The sequence below is a fragment of the Rhinatrema bivittatum genome, chromosome 11, assembly GCF_901001135.1.
Source record: "Rhinatrema bivittatum chromosome 11, aRhiBiv1.1, whole genome shotgun sequence".
In the NCBI taxonomy this organism is placed as follows: Eukaryota; Metazoa; Chordata; class Amphibia; order Gymnophiona; family Rhinatrematidae; genus Rhinatrema; species Rhinatrema bivittatum.
The window spans coordinates 53963972-53982275 of record NC_042625.1 but is presented as its reverse complement, the minus strand read 5'-3'; the positions used below and the strand labels follow the sequence as shown (position 1 = coordinate 53982275).

At 43.8% G+C, this 18304-nt stretch overlaps 1 protein-coding gene across 1 annotated transcript; it reads left to right on the top strand.

Annotated features, from left to right (window-relative positions):
- The first annotated feature begins 322 nt into the window (after positions 1–322).
- On the top strand, positions 323–10944 carry MLEC (malectin). Its single transcript, XM_029619234.1, has 5 exons — positions 323–732; positions 2015–2193; positions 2614–2790; positions 5187–5244; positions 10582–10944. The coding sequence occupies exons 1-5, from the start codon at positions 546–548 to the stop codon at positions 10809–10811; spliced, it is 831 nt and encodes a 276-aa protein (XP_029475094.1). The 5' UTR covers positions 323–545; the 3' UTR covers positions 10812–10944.
- The last annotated feature ends 7360 nt before the right edge of the window (positions 10945–18304 follow it).

Genomic DNA, 18304 nt, shown 5'->3' with positions numbered 1-18304 from the left:
TGTGCTCTCAGTAATAATAGATGAGTATTAGCTGGGCATTCATTACCCAACTTTGCCATTTTCAAAGTCTCAGAAAGGGACGGTTGCATGAATGGACAGTGAAAAGGAAAAACCGGTTGTCTTGGTAACACCTACGCCCTCTCACACCGACTTCCTCTCCCTCTCGCAGTCCCGGCATGCACAGCTTGAGCCGCGCTGGAACTTTCTGATTGGCTGTCTTCGGATTTGGGCAGCGCTGTAACCTGCCGCGAGGCTCAGAAGCCCACCTCCTCTTTCGGAGAGTGTCGCGTACTTCCACCTTTTGATCTCTCAACCGAGCTCTGCACATGTTCCTGCCCCTTTTCTCAGTGTCACGCTGGTATTGGTGGCTGCTGGCTTGAGCCGCCGTTTTGCTCTGCCTCGGATGCTGAGTGGCTTCCGGACTTGATGCGATTGGCTCAGAGCTCAGGTTGTCCTCGGATAGGTTAGGTTGCTGCTCAGGAGGTCGAGCACTGTAGGGACAGCTCCGGTCCGTCCCCTGTGCGGCTTCCCGGGCCTGCAGGGAGATGCTGGGCTCCCGGGACCTCGGGCAGCTGGCCGCCCTCCTCCTGCTCTCCTTGCAGCTGGTGGGAGCTGCGGAGTCCAGCTTGTCTGAGAAGGTGATTTGGGCCGTTAATGCTGGGGGAGAGGCCCATGTGGACGTGCACGGCATCCACTTCAAGAAGGATCCATTAGAAGGGAGAGTGGGCAGAGGTGAGGAAGAGAGGGAAGACGTGAGGGCGGGGGTTAGTGCTGCCAAATCACCCCAAGTCGATGTAACAAACCGATCCAAACCTGGTTTTACCCCATTGAATGCATGGAATTGTAGTTTTGAATGTATGGATCAGCCTGTTCGGTGGGCTTGGGGTGAGTTAGCAACCCCAGACTGGGGGGCGGGGGAGACGACAGGTGAGATGGAGAAGAGGATGACAGATAAGGAGGGGCGGGGACGACAGGTGAGGAGAGGGAGGGGAGGGGACGGGACGAGAGAAGGAGTTTGGTGCTGCGCTGCAGAACTCAGAGCTGTGAGTGAGGGACATCAGTCAAAGAGGAAAATTGTTCATTCTTAAGAATGACGATGCAGTCCAGGTTAGACTGACAGTTGACAAGTAATATAGCGTTCTAGTAGCTGTTGGACCTGGATAAAACTGGAGCCTGTGTACGTTGTAATACTTTATATCTATAGATTTTGGAAAGTTAATGTACTGCAGTATTTTTTATTGAGCCAAATTTTTTTTTTTGCAGAAATAATCACATTGGATAATGGAACATATGTTTCTATGTAACATAAGTCCTTTGCTTCTGTTTAGGTCTGTGTCCAGCGCAGAAAATATGTGCAGAAAGTTTTATTCATTGTTTGGTGACGTGTACTGCTGCCTCTTGGCTTCAGTTTTGAGACATGTTTATTTTGGGCTGGCCCCAAATTCAAGAACACTTTAAATCTTACATGAAGGAATGGACTAGGAGGTAAAAAGTGGGCAGTTTTTTTAGCCTGATGGCAATCTGTGTTGGCAGTTCCTACGAATTGGACCCATAAATGCACCAAGAATTAATTGGCGCAAAGTATCATAGTTGAAGTCAGTTGCGAGATGGTTCCTTTCTTCAGAAAATTTTTCAGCTGGGGGAGAACAGATTTTCCATGGCTCTTGACCTTGCATTGTGCCTTTGCTAGACACAACTGGAATAGTGTGAAAGAGGAAGATGTTTCTGTCTCTGAAATTTAAGTACTCTAGCAGGTGAAGGACGCTTAATCATAGTAAGAGATGGGCTGTTGGGTGTTCCTTGGATGGCTAGATTGTTTTCTGTGCAGAACATGGGGCATGTCTGAAGAGCGGGTGGGTGTTTGAGGATGTTTTTATGTTGGAAAGAGTAGGGGGTGGTAGTTGGACTTCAGTATCTTCATGTTAAATGTAATATGTGGGCTTGGGGGGGGGGGGGGGGGGGATTTGCCGTTCTTGATTACTCTGCTGTTTTTTTGTCTTTTACTTGGAACCAGCCTCTGACTATGGTTTGAAGCTGCCAATTCTGCGTGCTAACCCAGAAGATCAGATCCTGTACCAGACAGAGCGTTACAATGAGGAGAGCTTTGGCTATGAAGTCATAATCAAAGAGGAGGGAAACTACGTCCTAGTGATAAAATTTGCAGAAGTCTATTTTGCACAGTCCCAGCAAAAGGTGAGCTGATGACGTAGACAAAAGTGCAGTGGAGGGGGTACATGAGCATCAGCATGCAGGCGGAAGTTCAGCAGAAATTGTATTGTTTATATTCTCCTCTGGCTCAGTTCTGTAAGTTTTTCCTTGGAAGAAATGAGATATGTTTATCCAGTTTGATTCCAAAAGAAATCAAACTGCTAAGAGCTTATTTATTGAGCAGGGCCCAGATGGAGCTGTTAACTCCAGCAGGAAGGATAGCATGGTACATGTGGGAAGGTTTTTAGTACCAGAAGACATTTTGGTTCTCTGTAACATGTTTCAGGCCTGTGAGGGTGTTGGAGTATTTGTGTCTTGATAAGGGGGGGTTGCACGCCCGTGGTTCTGGCAGTGCAGGTACATGTGCTAGTTCACTCTGATACTTCTTTTTCTGTGCCCATTGAGGTTTTTGATGTGCGGTTAAACGGCCACACAGTGGTGAAAGATCTGGATATTTTTGATCGTGTGGGACACAGCACAGCCCATGATGAGATCATCCCCATGAGCATTAAAAAAGGGAAGCTGAGTGTCCATGGAGAAGTGTCCACCTTCAGCGGAAAGCTCCACGTGGAATTTGTGAAGGTGAATACTGGGGTTGTATGTATGTATGCTACTACTTTATCATTTGGGCCGACTCATATTTGCTCTTGTTCCTAATCTTGCATAGTGGCCCCTTTCTTGTACTTTGGAGCAAGTTGGAATACATGCTGCCTATGAAGGAGGAAATCTGGGTATTGGGCCTTTTTTTTTTTTTTAATAACTTTTTTTATTTTTCAAAGAAGTACAAAACATAGACATGATCCATGACAGCCTTTCTCAACATATATATCCGGTTAAGTAACAAATTAATACAGAAACCCCCAAGCATTACAGCAAAAATAATTTCTTGCAGTCAGCTGTCATATTTAGTATTCTAATTTTGAATTATGCCATTTCCAAAACTTTCCCCAGACATTGTCTTAAGCCTTCAATTTAGATTTTAAAGCAAAGGTGATACGCTTCAAGATGGCCAACTCTACAGCTTTATTGCGCCAGACCGAAACCTATGGCGAAGTCTTCCAAAAGTGTGCTATAGTCAAGTGACTGGCTTGTAGCAAATGAGGTGTTGATCATTTATCTGATTTTGATAACTCCTGTTCATTCCAGCAGTTTAATAAATATAATTGAGTTGAGAACAAAATATGAATCCCCACTATAACAGTGACCATCTGTTGAATCTGTTCCCAGAATTCTTGTATTTTTCTACACCCCCATCACATATGAATATAGCTCCCCTGCCCACCACACAGCCGCCAGCATATAGGACTGGAAGTGCTAAATCAAGAAAAAAATACTGGGTATCAGTATGTGCGATGTAAAAGCTGATACATCAGCTCCTGATTCTTAATGTAAATGGATAATTTATATATGGATCTCTAAAGCAACATCCAGTCCATATCGTCACGATCTGTATTCAAATCTGTATACCATTTCTCTGTTAAATTGGGACTAATCTCCTGTTCATTGTTACTATAAAGAAATGAGCGATAAAACTGTGTGATGAGCTTGGGGGACATAGCAGATTGAGTTAAGAGTATTTTCCACTCTCATCCTTTGTCTCATAGAAGTTGGACCCATATGATCCTTAAAAATATATCTTCTCAACTGAAAATACATATAATTGGTATGACTTGGTAGTTCAAATTCCTCCTGCAGTTGTTGAAAACTTTAAAAAAAAAAAAATCTCACCCTCCCAAATTTGTCCCAAAAAACGCAGTCCCAGTGCCTTCCATGACATTATATTAACAGAAAAAGTAACTTGGGCGAGCTTAACATTAGTAATACGTGGTGAAAGTGGAGAGTCGCTCCTCCACCGTACCTCTGATTTTACAAAAGGCATACCACATTTTCACAGTATATGCTAAAATTGGCACAGTTCTTCCTAACCTTGCCGCTGTTGAACTTTGTGGAGTGTATTGCAACAGAGTGGCTAAGCTATGTCCCCCAGCCTGTTCTGTTTCCAACTCATACCATCTTGCTGCCATATCCATCCTCTCAAACACATAAGCCATGCTGCCACATAATAATAATACAAATTTGGTAATTCAAGACCTCACAATCTTTAGGAAGCTGCAATGTAACACATTTAATGCAAGGCACTCTATTTTCCCAAAGAAAGGAGGAAATCTGGCCCCTGAATTGTATGAACACCTTCCCCGGAATCGTACAAGGGAGGTGCTGCAAAAGATAAAGAAGTTTTGGCAATACTACCATTTTTATTAGGTTGATTCTGCCCACCAAAGAGATGGGCATTGGGGTCCATCGAATTAAATCTGCCTTGATTTTAACCAATAACTGTGGGTAATTGGCCTTATTAAGTTCAGCAAGATTAGGAGGAATGTTTATCCCCAAATATTTAATACCTAGTCCTGATTTGGAAAGTCCTAATGTGGAATATTACAAGTAGAGCCGATAGGTAGTATATTGGATTTCACATAGTTCACCCTGTAACCTGACACTAAGCTGTATCGGGCAAGAGTTTGTACCAATACAGGGTCCGATCTACCCATCTCCGTAAGAAATAATAGTACATCATTCGCATACATGGCTAATTTATGACGTGAATTGTTGCGTCCGAACTCCTTAATCTCTACTATATCCTGTATTTTAGAAGCAAGCGGTTCCAATGCCAAATTTAAAAGGAGTGGGGAGCGTGGGCATCCCTGTTTAGTACCCCTCTGAACCTTAAAGGACAGAGAGAAAACTCCATTTGTCAATATCTGGGCAGTGGGGTTACTACTACAAAAATTGTATCCATGCCAATAACTCCTCCACTAGTCCAAACTTTCGAAGGGTGGCCATCATGCAAACCAAGATAAGTGATCAAATGCCTTTTCTGCATCCAGTGATAGGACCAACCCCGTATTGTACACAGTTTAAGCAGATGTTTTACCTGTTACTGTCACAGGCACTGATCAGACCTTTTTTTCTTTTTCTAGGGCTACTATGATAATCCTAAAGTCTGTGCACTGTACATAATGAAAGGAGCAGTAGATGGTGAGTTCCTTGAGTAATGGAGGGGTATTTGTGTGTCTGCTCTGCCTCCTCCAGCCTTCCATTCCCTTGGCATTTTTCTGAGTACTCACAGACCTGCAGCTGCTTTTCAAAGTAATGCTGCCTGTAGACTTTCCACTTCAAAGTTTGGGGCTAGCAGGGACCATGGGTACAAAATGAAATCCCTGCATGTTCTTTCCCATTCCAGAGCCTGCTCTTTTCTGGCATGGGCAGAAGTACTCGCTGTTTCCCAGTGTGTATACTTCTTCCCACCTCAGTTGCGGGACAGTGGTCCCATCTAGCCACTTTTAATGCAGCTAGATCTGTCTGACAGTTACATTGAAAACTTGCTCTCAGTGGGCTGGGAGCTGTGCATTCTGATCTTCCTTGTGCTGCAAAGGAAACACAATGCTCATCATGACAACTCTGATAGTTTTAAATGAGAAAAAAAATGTTGTAAATGGAAGGATTGTAGTCATCTTTGGGTTGTGTGTTTCCTGCAGGGTTATTCTCGTATCTTCAGTAAGTCTCAGTTGGTAGTCATAGTAACAGAGTAAGTGACTGCAGATAAAGACCCAAGTAGCCCTTCCAGTCTGCCTAGCAAGTTTTGTTTGTTTATTCTGTTAATGTAGTAACTGCCACTCTGTGCAGGCCACCCCATGCCCCACATCAAAGGCAGCAGCTGCTGCTCACGATACTGTGTTTGGCACAGTCAGAGATTGATTCTCTGGCAGGATGCTGGAGCTGGATGATTGCAGTAAGGCATGCAGAGCTTAGAGAAGGATCCAGAAGAAGAACTGAAGGGCCTTCTCTTAATGCTTCTGTGAGCAGATGCTCTTACTGTCATGACAGAATTCCCCTTTTCTGTCCTTGGATGCTCTCACCTTTATTTCAGTAAGGATCATTATTTATTTATTTAAAGGTATTTTTATGCTGCATTATCTTAGGTCCTAAGTGGCTTATAGGAATCCATTCATAATATACAACTAAAAGCAAATTTACATACATAAAATACAGCAGTATAAAACTAGGATACATACTATCCCACAAAACCACCACAAAGAGCTACCCGCCTTATTGCCCCATGTTCACAGTTTACAGTATTGGTATCCCCACCTGATGATGTTCTCTAACCCAGGTTAAACGCCTCTCTAATCAGAAATGCCTTTACATGCTGCTTAAGTTTTGAGACAGACTTCCTTCTGCAGTGTCTCAATCGGTTCAGCAAACAGCTTCTCAAGAGACTCTGTTAACAGCCCGAGAAGCATTTTCCAGCTGAACAGAGAGATTTTTAGCAAAGAACTAATGCATTGTGGTATATTATGGCTTAATGCCTGATATATAAAGATCTTTTATTACATTCTTCATTCAACTGGTAACCTATGTCATGGGTAAAGAACAGGGGGAATATGATCAAACTGTGTGATTCCTATAAGAACCTGAGCTGCAGTGTGTTATACTATTTGCAATGCCTTTAACATGGATTGTGAAAAACCAAGATAAATAGTTACTGTAATCCAAACCAGAAATCACCAAGGTCTTGAGAACTGGCCTAATATCTTGGGCCTCCAGATAAGGTTTCAACTTGTCATTTTTAAGTTACAGACACTACACATCTGTACAGTCATTTTAACCTAAGCATTAAAGGAGAACTCTGACTCAAAGATCGTGCCTAAGTTTCTAACTTCCTTCACAATGGGAATCGCATGTCCTTCGAATGTTAGTACAGAAGGAAAAGGAGAAGATGCAGATCTACTCACAATAATGATTTCAGTTCTGGCTATATTTAACGTTAGTTTATTACTGATTAACTAGCTTTTCACAGAACTCGGGTAAATTATAAAAAGTCCAGTTGTGGCATTAACATCAGCAGAAATGGAAAGACAAATGGAATGTCATCTGCATATAGTCAATAGTAAAGACCTAAACCTGCTAACAATTTACAAATAGGCCTTAATTGAAGATTAAATAAAGTAGCTGATAAAAATGATGCTTGGGTCACCCCAATTGCTCCATAGTGCCTATATCCTCCGGGAGGTTTGTCAGTCTCGGTGCTGCTGCATGCACGTGCGTTGAGGCAATGGCAGAATGTGTTCTGCCCACTTTCCCTGCCTGCACACATACTGATGTGCCTGTGCTTGCACAGTAATATCGGTGCTCACACGCATGTTGGGAGGCATGGTCTTTCCTTGAATTAGGCAGCAGCCCAGGAGAGTACAGTAGCATGGTGGGGAGACAGGTTCAGGCTGAGAGTGTTGTGGGGGAGTGTGGCAGGTAGCTTGGGCCCTGACAGCAGCATCCTGAGAAGCCCAGATCCAGGTCCTGACAGAAGTGGTGCAGGGAAGTTTGGCAGCAGCACTGAAAGGTTTGGCAACATAGCAAGTGAACTGGCTGGGTTGGGGAAGCTCATGCACCGAACAGAGTACTTAAGGGGATTCAGTGAGATTCAGTCTCTCTGTACATGTGCAGAAGCTTTGATGGCCTTTGCTGCTAGTAATCTAAATAAAGCTCTGTTTGTAAAACAATCTGCCCGAAAGACTAATGCATTAGAACTGCTGCAGGGTGACAGGTGACATACTTGTTAAAAAAAAAAAAAACCCAAAAAAAAACCAGACCTCTTTTTTAAATCAAACCAAAAATAAAGCCATGGGGTATTTTTAGCTCAAAACAATAAGAACATAAGAAATGTCTTTTATGTATGCAATTATTATGAATGTTTTTTAATTTTTGTACATTGCTTAGGCCTTATTTGTGTTAAGCAATTAATAAATTTGATTAAATGTAAATGCTGCACTGAATCAGAGCAGAGGTCCATCAAGCCAAGCATCCTGTCTCCAACACAGGTGAATTTGGGTCACAAGAGTAGACCTTGTTGCTCAGGCACAAGTATAAGCAATGGCTTACCTTATCTTCCTGGCTAACAATGGTTTATGGACTTCTCCTTCCGACCTTGTGCCCACCCCTTTTAAACTCTGCTAATTCCTCCAGCAATAAATTATGTAATTGCCCCATACCCTTGGTTTTGAGTTCTGAGTGAAAAAATATCCCCTCTGGTTTGCTTTAAATTGGCTATGTGTTAGTTTCATGGCATATCCCCTACTCTTAGTATTATGAATGAAATTTATTTATTTCCACAATTTCTATTCTGCTGAGCCACCAATCTCAGCGGGTTACAGACAACAGCCACAGTTAAAGCATAACAAAACCTTATGTGACAGTGTACATAAACATGCCAAAACAAATAACCTTGCCTTTTGGCCTCAGCATCCCCAAAGAGGACCTCAATTGACAGGAACCTACCCCCTGTCTCTCCCAGCAGCCTGTGTATTGGGGTGCACAGCAACTCAGAGACCAGCGTACTGGGGCTTATAACCTTTCTTCTGTTCTCAGGTTATCAAAGATGTAGCACCTGTCCACTCTTATGACTACTGAAATCTCCTTACTCCTGCACTTGAGGGTTGCCAGCTGGTTCCAGATTTTCAGGACAGGTTGATCCAATCCTGGTTTTACTCCATTCCATGCAGGGACTTGTAGGTCTGATTTCCCTATTACTTTCCTAAGATACACAAGACTAAAAGTCCATGCATGCAGTGGTGGAGCAAAACCAAGAATGAATTAGCCTGTCCAGATCCCAGCTACCCTCCAAGGCTGTTAGTTCTCTGTTTTGCTGCAGGGAGCTCCTGTTGGGCTCTTGTACCTTACCACATTGAAATCCCCCAAAATCACGAGAAGTCTGATATTAAATAATCTAACACAAGTTATTTGGTTCATTTTGAGTTGAGAGATGAGGGGGGGGGGGGTGTAAGAGTTTTGTTTAAGTTGGTTATTTGCTTGCTGTTCTCAATTATTCATATGGTGGTGTGAAGAAACCACTCTCTACTGTAGTCATGTGGTTATGTATTGTTTTATATTGGCAAAATTGAATTTGAGAAAATATGAACTAAAATTCTCAAAGAAACAGAAGCTAGACTGTAAGTAGTAGAGACTATGATGATTCATTTTCTAGGTGATAAAAATTATAATCCCATTCCTTATGGAAAATGTTGAAAGGCTGTTACCAATAGTTCCTGGTTGGTATAGACAAAACTAATCAGACCCAGAGCTGCCTGAAACCTGCATGTGACCTTCTCTAGCCAGCTGCCAGAGGGCTAGCCACTACATGTCCTTAACTTGGAATCAATAGTGTTTGCTGCTTTTTTTGCTTTAATATTTTCTCATGTAGCTTCCCAGCCTTCTGGGCTGAGGAGCCATAAGCTCAGAGCTAATGTAGTGCAGGGAACTCCTGAGCCTTTCAAGTGTTCCTTGTTAAATTATTTTCTGAAAACAGAATGTGGGAGTAGAGCAGAGCTGGCGAGAGCCCTTGATAAGATATTGGTAGTACATTGCTGGTCTCAGACTGGGCGTGCTGAAGAAGTAGCACTAACACTGTGACACCCTTCCAGTGGTGGATTTTGAAATAGTGGGACCGGCGGTACAAAAACAGCCATTGGAGAGGGTAAATAGTACTTCTGCACCAGGTTTGTGGTTGGAGGTGGCAGTGGGGTAGTTTCTACTATCCATGCTTAGGGATCTTCATTTTCAGTTTGTATTTTATTTTCCCTCAGAATTTAGCTTGTTTGTTATCACACAGAACAATAGTGGGGAAAAATGATTTTGACATTTTACTGGCTAAATAAAATGTTTGTTCTTGTACTAAACCCTGATAAATTCCCAGGAAAAATAAAACAAAGGTCCCTACTCAAGCCAAAAATTACACAACTAGAGGGGGGAGAGAGAAGAATTAGGAGAGAGCAAAGTGCATTGGGGAAGGCAAGGGACTGAGATGAAGCATCAGCCTGTGCCTTTTATGGGGAGGAGAAGCTGTGGCCCTGTGCAGAAGTGAGAGAGGAGCACAGAGAGATCCAGTGAAAGTAAGAGAAGCTGCTAAGGGGAAAGATGGGAGACAAAATGTGACACCTGATCTATCAGAAATCCCTGCAGGCACCAGTGAGTCTTTCCCATAGGAAGCTGCCATCAGCAGGGCCTCTTCTGCTTACTCTTGCTGGCTGTGGGAGGTAGGAGCTCACCATCAAAATGTTTGTGCATTGCTGGTCTAAGCTTCAGCTCACAAGGGGTAATCCTTGGAGAAATGATAGCAGCACACTAGTAAAGTTTAAAAACTTGCTGTTACAAGAGATAAGTGTGAAGCTGCTCTGTCCTGTCCCGATGGAGAAAAGGAAGAAATGCTGATTAGAGTTTACAGCTATGACAACTTTTTCTTTCACTTAGCTTGTGCTGTTCTATTTCTATTTACTGTCACCTTCTCTTCTTCCCTACCCTCAATGCCTTTCACTTTATCAGAAGTCCCCAAGCTGCAGCCTCATCCTGGGCTGGAGAAGAAGGAGGAGGAAGAGGAGGAGGAGGAATATGAAGAAGGCTCCAATAATAAAAAAACAATCACAAGGAATCGTGTGCAGTCAGGTCCTCGTACCCCGAATCCCTACGCCTCAGACAACAGCAGCCTCATGTTCCCTATCCTGGTGGCCTTTGGTGTCTTCATTCCAACACTCTTCTGCCTCTGTCGATTGTGAAGAGGAATCTGCCTTAACAGTACTGCCTAGCACCCCAAGGACACGAGGGGAGGGAGGGGTGGAGGGCACAGGGTGCAGCCGTGTGGGTAAAAAGGGCACCAAACCTGGTAGGTTTTTGATTTCTTCATAGCTTTCTAAGTTAAATGTAAAAGACAAAGCTCCTTGGCAGCTGAAAGGAAGAGGAGCTGTCCCATGCTGCTGCTGCGTCCCTCCTTCCCTGGGAGGGCATTCCTGGTAACACTTGAAAGTTACTGTGCTCGATTTACCACAGGAGTTAAAGGCATGTGTGGGCTCAGGGAAGGGCAATCCCAGTGAAATATTTAGCACCACTTCTCAAACAAAGCTGGGTGGATTTAGGTCATTGTAAAACATAATGCCAGCAGTAAGCATTGTCTGTGATATTTGTGAGAACCTTGTAACTAAGAAAAGAATGAGCGTCAGGTCTGTAATACTGGTTTTAAAAAAGAAGCAGCACTGTTGTCTTCCTGTTGTCGGGTAATGAGAGGGTGAGCAGGGCAGAGTTTGTCTTGATCTGCTGCATCCCTTAGGTCCAGAGATAGTGAGGACATCATGATAGTGGAATTTCTAACTAGGAACTGTCTTCTCTCCTGACTTCACTGGATTTTAAAGCCGTGCGTTGGTGTTGCTTTAAGATGTCCTGTTTACACTCTCGGCTGGTTTCTTATCTTTTTCATCCATAGAGCTATTTTTAAACTCTTCTATAGCTTCATCAAACTGCTGAATGCAGACTCTGCCCTTCCTATGGATTCCTGCAGGGCAGGAGTTCTGTAAGATTTAGTACTGTCCTTCACTTCTGAAAGTACATGTGCAGGGGGTTTAGCGCAGTCTCCCTCAACATGGAAAACAATGTGAAGGTTTCTCAGTAATCAATTAATTTTCTAGAGTAGTGTAAAATATCTCAAGTATTTTGAAAAAGCTTTGAATGAGGCTGACAGTAAAGTGTAACATCACATTTTTCTGTGATGTATAGAGGAAGAGCGGTTCACTGACATGCTAGGAAGAAGCATGAGGCCTTACATCTGACCATCCTACAGTGCGGTACGGTATCCCCACTCCCCCGAGACTCCTTTCCCACTGCACTGCCAGGCAATATTCCACCTTAGATCACTCCATGCTACAGTGCTGTGTCCTTCCTGAAATTTCTTCCCTCCCCAAACTGCATTGCAGTAGACGAGCTGAGATCTTCCCATGCTGCAGTGCTCTGTTTTATCTGAAGCCTGTCCCCAGCTTTCTGCACTGCAGTGCTGTGTCCCACCTGAGGAGTAATGCAGAGTTTTCTTTATTTGGCAAATGTCTATCGATAATTTTTGTCACTGTTACATAGCTTGTGTTAACAGAAGACCCGAGGTCCATCTGATTGCCTAACAGCTTTCTCTATATGGGGAAGGCAGAAAATCTCTGCATCCTATAGCCAGTTCTGCAGCCATGACAATATCCTCCATGTGAACTGATCATAAGTGGATCAGTTCAGAGTTGCTGGATTCGTGGGGTTTTTTTTTTTTTTTAAGAATGTGGCTATATAATCACACCCCTTAGTAGCTTTGTGATAGTGTGAGATGGAGCACAAGAACAAAACATTGTTTATGACATAAATTGAAATCTTGGTGCTATTTCCAAAACATGGCAGCCATGGACTATTGGTAATACAGAGCAATGCAAACTCCATATGGAGAAGGCATGTGAGGCGAATACCCCCCTGCTTAGGCTCGTCTACCTCTTCCATATTCCAGTGTGGGTTCCAGTTGGTGCAGTCAGAATTGCAGTGGCAGACTGAGAAGCATCCCACATCTCACTGTTACCTTGGAATATGTGGTGCCTTCACTGAGTGGGAGCTAGGTCAGTGTATGCTGCTGTGGGATACAGGGAGCTGTAGCCTTGCTGCCTAGGTACAGGTAGCTGTAATGTGGCTGCCCGCTGTGAGATGCATTGCCTGGGATGAAACTCTGCATAGGATATGTTCCAAATGGATAAAACAAAGATAAGAAATTTGAAATGGCCAATAAACTGTCGGGTTCCTTTATGCTCCCCTGCACTTTTCCATAGCTTCAGATTGTTGCGGATACTTCAAAAGATTTTCTCATAATTAAAATCTCAAAAACCATTAAAGGACTGTAACCAACTCTGCCCTCAACAGCTATCCTAGAAAATATTTTAATTCTAGTTAATAATACTGACATTTCATTCCTGAAGTACCTGTGTCGCGGCCTTACAATGTCAGTATTACATATAATTCAAATTCTTCCTGGGATTTCTCTTTAGTGCAGGCTTGTTTACATTATTCTTACTTGTTTAACAATTACTAGTGGTCACTGATAAAGTGTTAGATTTGGCCAGCATCTTCTCTCACTAGTTGTGTGCCTGTCCTGGCCTGCGCTGTACCTGTAGGTACCATGAGAGTCTCCTTTCGCCAGTCTCTGTATTCCACTGTCGCATCATTTCCATGTCTTCAGTTCTTTTTCTGGTGTCTGGAGATGGTTATCTCTTGGTTTCAGCTTTTGTGACTGTTTCAGTTTGAAAATAGGCTGCCTGACCATTTGAGACTCAGAAGTTGGGATTTTGCAGCTGAAATGTGGCTTTTTTTCTGGGTGGATGGGCACTTAAGAAGGCGGGATGGGGTCACCTGGAGTCTGTTCCCATAGTAGCTTCATCCTGATATATTTCTCATAGGTTGTGTTTAAATGGTTTTCACTGTTCAGTTCAATAGATGTTCCTTTGCTTATTTAATGATTATTGGATTTTTATTTTTGATTTAAGTGCTTTATTGATAAAAGGGTTTACAAGTGCTTTACTCCCAAAGATGTATTGTAAATGGTCAAGTTACTGCTAAGCAGAGAAGTAGTATATTTAGCTGCCAGAATAAAGACAGTCCTGTGAGCCTTCCTGTGCTTCTTCAGGAAATTGTGCTCTGGCCAAGTACAAGAACCCCCACCTTCATTAGAGTAGTTGAGGGGTGAGGTACGTACATGCATAGAGATTCAGTCTGGACCGTTTTTGCTTTTATGGATGTGTGAGTCATTCTCCTTAGCGACATGCCCGAGTGGACCCAAGGGGCATCTCCTCAGAGGAACACCTTGAACACCACTTCTTACTTGACAGGGGGCTGCCATAGTGACACTGGTCATCTTCCTGCTTTCTCTGCATCACCCCCTTTGTATGCCCTGGCTCTGAAGGAGAGGGGATCCCAACCCAAATCTGATAAGTTGCTTCTGTCTTAACATGGCTGTGAGTTGCTCACACCAGTTGTGTGTGCAATGCTTGGGAGTAAGGACTATTTAAGACAAAAGCAAAGGAGCTTTCTTGTTCTGTACTCTGGGAAAGGTCTGAGGTGCTGGATACTTTATGATTTTATTTTGGTACTTCTAGCTGGTTTGTCATTTTGCCCAAGACGATTTGTTGAAGTGGAAGGTACTGTCTGGAAATTTGAACCAGCAATTTATTAAAGGAAAATAAAGAAATTATAGTGTCACTTGAGTGAAATAAACACTGTAAACCTTTTATTTGAAGACAATGAGGAACTTTCCCATTGTTTAATAAGCAATTTTCATAGAATTTCTTCTGCTTATATGGAGAGAGTTTGTCTTTTTGGTTGCTATAATTGCAGTTTCCCAGTGCCCAGACAGATGAATTCATAACCAGTGGGTTATGCACCTCTTCCAGTAGATAGAGACTGAAAGAAACTGACGTGACAGAGTATATATTCCTGTAGTGACATCAGCCTGCCAGTATTCTCTGTCTCCAGCAGATGGTGGATGTACATTTCCCTACTGGGGATTTCTTCAAATTTTAGAAGGAGAAATGTTTTAATTCACCCCACTCTCCTACAATGATACCAAATGGTCCCTCCCCCAGTTGAGAATTCCTGAAGTGATTTCCGTGGACCCTCACATGAGTACCTTGGTCCAGTAGCTGGTTTTCTCAACTGGCGTGGACTTGGCTATTAAAATAGCTGAAAGGCAGCGGGTGCAGGAAACAGCACGGTGGTGACTGTCTCCCCCCGCAGCTGGAGACCATCTCTGTACTCAGCTGGGAGAGGCTGAGCTCAGGTAAGGTTAAAAAAAGAAAAAGACAGTAGAAGGCTTGGTTGCAAGGCTTCCCCCTTCCTCTGTGTGCCATTCTAATGTTTGTTTCTACTCCCACGGGAGGTTAAAGGGCTTGAACAGCCCAGGTGGACTAGGCCCCTCTGTTAGGCTTTTCTCTGTGCACTGTGTGGTAGGCCGTGGCAGTATTTTTGTGCGCTTTTTCCTGTGCATTAGGCTGCCCTCTTCAGGATCGTCGGTGCGTGCAAGTGCATCTGGCTGTGTGTCTAAGTTGTGCGCCCAGATTTTGGACACTTAGACGCTTGCTTGGGTGTGCAGGTGATAGCGGCTTCTGTGTTAGGTGCGTGCTTTCCTGTACACACAATTTAGGATGTATTTGGTTGTGGGCTTAAGTTTGGCAGCGTGGAAGTACACATAGTTTTGCAATGCCTAGCCTTGGGACGCCTAAATTGTGGACACATATTATAGTGTAAATTCAGCTGGACGCACACCTTCACTCACCTGTAGAGCTTACTGACAGACCGATAGCGGCTGTGGCTAAGAAACTTAAGCAGCTTTTGCTCTGTGCTGCCTGTCATATTTGGGCACCTCAGCCTGATGTGCCCTCTAACTTATGCCAGCGCTGCTTAGAGGCTCAGGGAGAATTATCTTCCTCTGATATTACTTAGCTTGGTTCTTCCCAGCCTGCTGATGGCTTGGGTAAAGACATGTCAGGAGGGGCAGCTGACCTTGGAACACCCTTAACTGGTTCTTCAGCGGGGGAAAGTATCTCAGTGGGCACAGCTAAAGTGCCTTCTGGTTTTGGAATCCTTCTGCCTGTTCTTGGGTAGAATTTTTTTTCAAGGAGTGCAATCCTTTCTTCAAGCGCACTCCTCAACCCCCATCCACTCCTGTCAGGTCAGAGTCACAGGTGGTGCCCTGTCACTCGCCAAGTACTACTACTAAGTGCCAAAGTACACCTAGATTGGCAGCAAGTCCTCCAGATAGGAATCCAGATGGCACGGATGATGAGGCCGATCTTGACTGTGGAGAATGGGAAAATGCGTCCAGGAGTGGACCGCTATAGGACGATGTTGCGGTTCCTTCATAGAGATGAGATACCAGCTCTGATTTCCCATAAGTTAAGGATGCTGGGAGTTCCTGGGGCAGATTCTATCTCTGAGCCAAAGAAAAATCCCATTTTGGTTTCTTTGTGTAAAGCCTCTTGTTTTTTTCCTGCTATGGAGACCATTCAAGAATTGATTGATCTTAAGTGGTTAGCCCCAGAGGTTAATTTCAAATGGGGTCAGGCTTTGTAAGGCCTATACCCCCTGGATCCAGTGGTGAAAGAGCATTTGCATTTTCTGAAAGTGGATGTGCTTGTCTGTGTAGTTTCCAAGTGGACAACTATCCCCGTGGAGGGAGGAACGGCCTTGAAAGATGTGCAGGATAGGAGGATTGAAGCCATCCTTAAGCAAGCATTTGAAGCAGTAGCAATGCCCTTGCAGATAGCTTCTTGTTCCCTGGTGGCTCGCTCGTTTACTTCTCTCTCAGGTGCTCAATGAATCTGGAATGAATTCCAGGGCGGTTATAGAACCAGCAGCCACCGTTTTGGCAGCTGCAGGCTGTGATTTGGTCTGCACCTCAGCCAGATGGTTGGCTTTGGTGATAGCGGTCAGGTGTCAGTTATGGCTGAGAAATTGGTTGGCCGATGTGACAAGGCTAACCTTATGAAATTGCCCTTTAAAGGCTCACTCTTGTTTGGGAGCAAATTGGAGAAACTGGTCAGTAAGAGGGGTGAATCCCTGGTTCCTCAGTTGCCGGAGGATAAGAAGCAGATGCCGCATTCCTTTGGCATGAGAAGTCGGTTACTGAAGAGTGGATATTCTACTGCGATGATTGCCATCTTGCTATGAACAAGAAAGTTCTCCCTTAGTCTGTGTGAGTTTTGCAAGTGTTTAGAGGCTTGGTGTGAAGGTAGAGGTGTCCTTCCTTATTCATTTAAGATCCTACTCATTTTGGAATTTTTGCAGGATGGATTGAATAAAGGGTTGGCCCTTAATTCCTTAAAGGTGCAAGTAGCAGCTCTTACTTATTTCAGGGGTCAGGTGAATGGTGAATCCTTATTGGCTCAGCCGGATGTGGCCAGTTTCTTGAAAGGGGTGAAACATCTTAATCCTCCCTTGTGGTTACCAGTACCCTCATGGAGTCTTAATCTGATTTTGGATTTCTTGGCAGGCCCTAAATTTTGACCTGTATGTAGCCTTTCCTTGTGGTTACTGACCTTGAAAACTGTTTTCTGTGGCGATTTGTTCTGAGTGTCAAATATCCGAGCTGCAGGCCTTGTCTTGCTGGGAGCCATTCCTTCGGGTTACTCTAGGGGCGATATAGCTGCATACTGTTCCTTCCTTTTTGCCAAAAGTGGTCTCAGATTTTCACTTGAAAAATCTGTCCATTTCCCTGCCGCCTCTGGCCAGGGAGAGAGATGTGGAGGACTATAACCTGTTGCGACCCTTAAGATGTCAAGAGACATATCATGAGGTTTCTAAACCTTTACGGAAGATGGATCACCTATTTGTCCTTCACAGTGGAGGTAAACAAGGCGAGCTGGCTTTGTGGGCTACAATAGCTCTCTGGATTAAGGAGGTAGTCACGGCCGTGTATGTGGATGCTGAAAAGCCATTACCTAGTCAGGTTAGGGCTTATTCTACTAGAGCTCAGGTAGTATCATGGGCAGAAGTTAGATTGTTGTCTCCCATCGACTGCTGAGCTGTGACATGGTCCTTACATACCTGTTCCAGGTATTATCATCTGGATGTGCAGGCCTGGGAGGATGTAACCTTTACATGTGCGATTTTGACTGGAACGTGTGCAGCCTGCTGCCCTATTCAGGAATAGTTTGCGTACATCCCACTGGTTCTGAATTCATCCGTCTGGGTGCTAGGAAATGAGACATTACAACATCCCTGATAATTTCCTTTGTCTTAGACTAGACAGATGAATTCAACTTCCTGCTCTTGGCTGCCAAATGATTGTGTTATGGTCCTCCTATTTGGCTATGTATTTCAGGGGTCACTGTGTTAGTTCAGTCCCTAGACTAGTGTTTATGCTTTGAGTTCAGTGTTTGCGGTTGGCGGAGTACTGAAATGGTTATCTGTTATTAATCGAGTTTCTACTAGTCTGTCCACAGTTGGTTTTTGAAAAGAACACTGGCAGGCTGATGTCATTGCAGGAGTATATATACTGTGATGTCACTTTTGCTCCATTTCCATCTGCTGGTAGAGGTGCATAACCCCCTGGTTCTGAATTCATCTGTCTGGTCTAAGGAAAAGGAAATTATCAGGTAAGTAGTAATTTCTCATTGTACTCCCAGGCCTTTTTATCCTTGAGATTTCAGGAGGGTTAACCTGGACAGGACTCATGAGAGACCGTCAAGCTTGGGTGCTACAGGAAGCC